This window comes from Lactuca virosa, chromosome 6, assembly GCF_052849685.1.
Source record: "Lactuca virosa cultivar CGN04683 chromosome 6, Lactuca_virosa_CGN04683_v6, whole genome shotgun sequence".
NCBI lineage: Eukaryota > Viridiplantae > Streptophyta > Magnoliopsida > Asterales > Asteraceae > Lactuca > Lactuca virosa.
Genome location: NC_136431.1, coordinates 28,588,234 through 28,591,800, shown reverse-complemented (window position 1 = coordinate 28,591,800; position 3,567 = coordinate 28,588,234). Strand labels below are relative to the sequence as shown.

Sequence of the window (3,567 nt, the reverse complement as noted above, 5' to 3'; positions counted from 1 at the left end):
ATAAAGAAGACTCACTGTAAAAACTCTAACTAAAGGCGTGATTCGTAACTTATGAGCTCGATCAGCCAAGGCGACCGGTTATGTAAGAGGTTATCAGATATTGGAGACAATACGCAAATGTTTGCCAATACATTTGGCTTAATGTTTGCCAATACATTTGGCTTAATCGTTAAAAATAAACCAAATATGTTTTTTTTTTGTTAATAGAATCGAAGTCTAAGGATTTTTACGAAAGATTTCATTTTAATTACAAAGTATATCCAGGGGGTACACTTTAGCTCCCCAAGTCCCATTTCCCAACCCTAAAAATCGAACTTCGAATATATTAGGATTTAGGGCGAAGTCGTCTTCGCCGACTGGAACAGCCGACGTATTCCGTGTTTGTAACGTTTTTCTTATTCCTATATAATATCCCCATCTATTCACTGTTCTCCTCTCCTCTCTCTCTCTCGGAAAAATGGAAGGTTTGGAAAAAATGGAAGGGTTGTCATGCAACGCCTGCAACAAAAAATTCGATAATGAAAACGATCAGAAGCCCCATTACAAGTCCGAATGGCACCGTTACAATCTCAAACGGAAGGTAGCGTTTCCTCTTTTCTCTTTTCTTCACGGATAAAACTTATTTTATCTGAGATCAGTTCTTGAGTCGTTCAACATCACAACTAATTGTGTTTATTTGATGTGTATTATTTCTTCTCTTTTGTTTAACCTAATACTTACTTTAATAGTTGTGCAAAAGTTGAAATTCATCGTGAGCGTTGTAAAAATTGGTTGATTGAATCGCAAAATGAAGTTATCGAATTATCTATTTCTTCTCTTTTCCCGGATTGCTCATATCTGAGCTCATTTTTTGCATCATTTCAATTGAAATTGTTACTTGATTTGTGATACTGTTCCTGTTTCGGTTATTAGCTAATGCATGCTCTGGAAATTGCTGTCAATTACTGAATAGATTTGGTAAGTTTACTTTGGGGGTCTTATGTTCAACTTTGAGTCTTCCCCATGGTCATGTTGTATGAACAAATATTGCCTATGGATCAACAAGGAGACCTCCAGGTTTTCTTAAGAAAGAATTTCAGCTACATCAAATTGTTATATCATTGTGTACCAAAGTTGCATATTAGTGAATCTTCAGTTGTATTAACCAAAAGACATGCTTAAAATTCTACAAAAGGATTTCAATTCTACTTAAACAAATGCAGAGACCAACACATATACCCTTCAAAATAAAGTCTTATACTTCATACTGAAGTATGAAAACCAACAATTAAAAGAACCATGAAAAATATAACTAAGAAAAAGATTTCAGGTCCTTGGATATCAACAATTTACACGTTTTTATTTATACAATCCATTGATGCCCCTTGTTACACTTATCATAATTTATTTGAAAAATCAGCTTGCAGGAGTTCCAGGAGTAACAGAAGCTCTCTTCTTAGCCAGACAGTCCACACTTGCTGAAGAGAAGAACAAGCTAAACGGGCCCGCTATGATGTACAGCTGTCGCCTATGTGGCAAAGGGTATAGAAGCGCCAAGGCTCATGCTCAACATCTTAACTCTCGGGCCCACATAACACGCGCTTCCGAAGATGGTCAAGAAGAGGAAAATAATGCAATAATAAAACCACTTCCACCCCGTATTGTAAAGAAACCTGTTAAGCAGCAAGAGGAATCAGATGAAGAAAGTGAAGATAGTGAATGGGAGGAAGTTACTGAGAAAGATGACGTGGTTGGTGACATGGCATCACCTTCTACACATATGGAAGTCAATGATGATGAGGATGATAGTGATGATGACATGGATGAGGATGAAGATGAGGTGGATCCAACATGCTGCTTTATGTGTGATAAAGAGCATAAAACTATTGAAAGCTGTATGGTTCATCTGCACAAGCATCATGGGTTTTTTGTACCTGATATCGAGTATCTGAAAGATCCAAGTGGCCTTCTCACATATCTTGGACTGAAGGTGAAGCGTGATTTCATATGTTTATATTGCAACAGCAACTGCCAACCATTCAGTAGTTTGGAAGCAGTTAGGAAACATATGGTGGCAAAAAGTCATTGCAAAGTACACTATGGTGATGATGATGAAGAAGAAGAAGCTGAGCTAGAAGAGTTCTATGATTACACCAGCAGGTTTACATTAGTAAAATTTAACCAAAATTTTAACTTTCTAATCATATTTAAGCTAATAGTGCTTCTATTTTTCTATGTTATTAGTTACGTGGATGCAGATGGGAAGCAATTGGTTACAGCAGATGGGACAAGTGAGGGTATAGAACTTGGGAGTGGTGGGTCCGAGCTTATAATAAAAACAGTAAATGAAAATAAAGTATCAACAAAAGCAATTGGTTCAAGGGAATATTTGCGTTATTATCGCCAAAAACCACGCCCATCTCCAGATGGTGTTCCCATTACAGCTGTATTGGCTGCAAGGTTAGAACAAACTTTCAATGATAAGGATGAGATAAGGGCATTCATGTCTTTTTGGGTGGAACAAAAAATTGCAAATTTTCTTCCCCACTACTTGGTACAAACACAGTACAAGGATGTGCAGTTTTTGTCCCATTACCAAACCGTCTGTCCTGTCCTGTGAGGATAGAATAGTCAGTCTTGTATAAACACAATGGGACAAAAATTGCAATCCCATTACCAAAAGACAGGACAAGACCTGTCTTGTTTTGTTGTCTTGTTCACACAGGACTGGTTTTGTTGTAATCTTGGAAGAAATGTAAAAATGTGCAGGTATAGGAGCATGGGGTTGTCGACTGTGCAATCGAAAGAGAACATGGTGAGGATGAAGGTGATGAAGCAGATGAACAGATCAGGGGTCGATTTTATGCGTTCCAAGATGGGCATGAAAAGCAATGTCATCCGGAACCTTCCAAACAATGTTACATATTAAGTCCTCCATCTTCATCTCCATCTCCATGTACTACCGGCACTTTGTGTTTTTTTTCTCATATCCATATAATATTCTTACCAGTACCCCTGGAGCAGAGTTTCTGCTATATACTACTTTCTGTTTCTGTTTCTGTTTCTGTTTCTTTCTTTTTTGTTGTTTTGAACTATAGACTATATAGACTATAGAGCATGTCATTTATATGGTTCATGTTCATTTGAAGTTTTATGGAGTTTGTTATCTGGTTTGGCTGTTCATGATGAATGTTTTTGCAACCTTAAGAACTTGTAGTGAGTGGTATGAATAAGCATCTGTGTTTGACCATAAGGATATAACATAATGCAGCTGGTTGAAGATATATGGAATGATTTTAACAGGGCTAACGGAAAATTGACACAATCTCTACCTATATTCATCTCATGAATATCAACAAGACTTTCACAATAGGCTTAAACTCATTTGTGATTCTCATGACAATGAATGGTTATGGACAAGTTAGACTAATCCTTGTTGCTCTTGGATTCATAAACATGCTAACAAAACAAATATGAAATGGCATTTAGGTTCTCACATATTTTAAAGTGTTCAATGCAACAACTAAATGTACTTATTCCCTTCACGACACCCATGTACAACTTGGCAAAGGCTTAATTTATAGATCA

At 36.9% G+C, this 3,567-nt stretch overlaps 1 protein-coding gene across 1 annotated transcript; it reads left to right on the top strand.

Moving 5' to 3' along the window:
- Positions 1 to 275: 275 nt before the first annotated feature.
- On the top strand, positions 276 to 3,162 carry LOC145119856 (cytoplasmic 60S subunit biogenesis factor REI1 homolog 2-like). The gene is made up of 4 exons (XM_079055621.1): positions 276 to 580; positions 1,400 to 2,139; positions 2,224 to 2,439; positions 2,749 to 3,162. Exons 1-4 carry the CDS (start codon positions 458 to 460, stop codon positions 2,906 to 2,908), a joined length of 1,239 nt encoding a protein of 412 aa, XP_078911747.1. The 5' UTR covers positions 276 to 457; the 3' UTR covers positions 2,909 to 3,162.
- The last annotated feature ends 405 nt before the right edge of the window (positions 3,163 to 3,567 follow it).

Excerpts from the sequence above, each read along its gene's own strand:
- LOC145119856 (XM_079055621.1), top strand. The coding sequence starts at position 458 with ATGGAAGGTTTGGAAAAAATGGAAGGGTTGTCATGCAACGCCTGCAAC. Across the intron at positions 2,140-2,223 it reads TTCTATGATTACACCAGCAG|TTACGTGGATGCAGATGGGA; the intron begins GTTTACATTAGT and ends CTATGTTATTAG. Across the intron at positions 2,440-2,748 it reads ACAGCTGTATTGGCTGCAAG|GTATAGGAGCATGGGGTTGT; the intron begins GTTAGAACAAAC and ends AAAAATGTGCAG.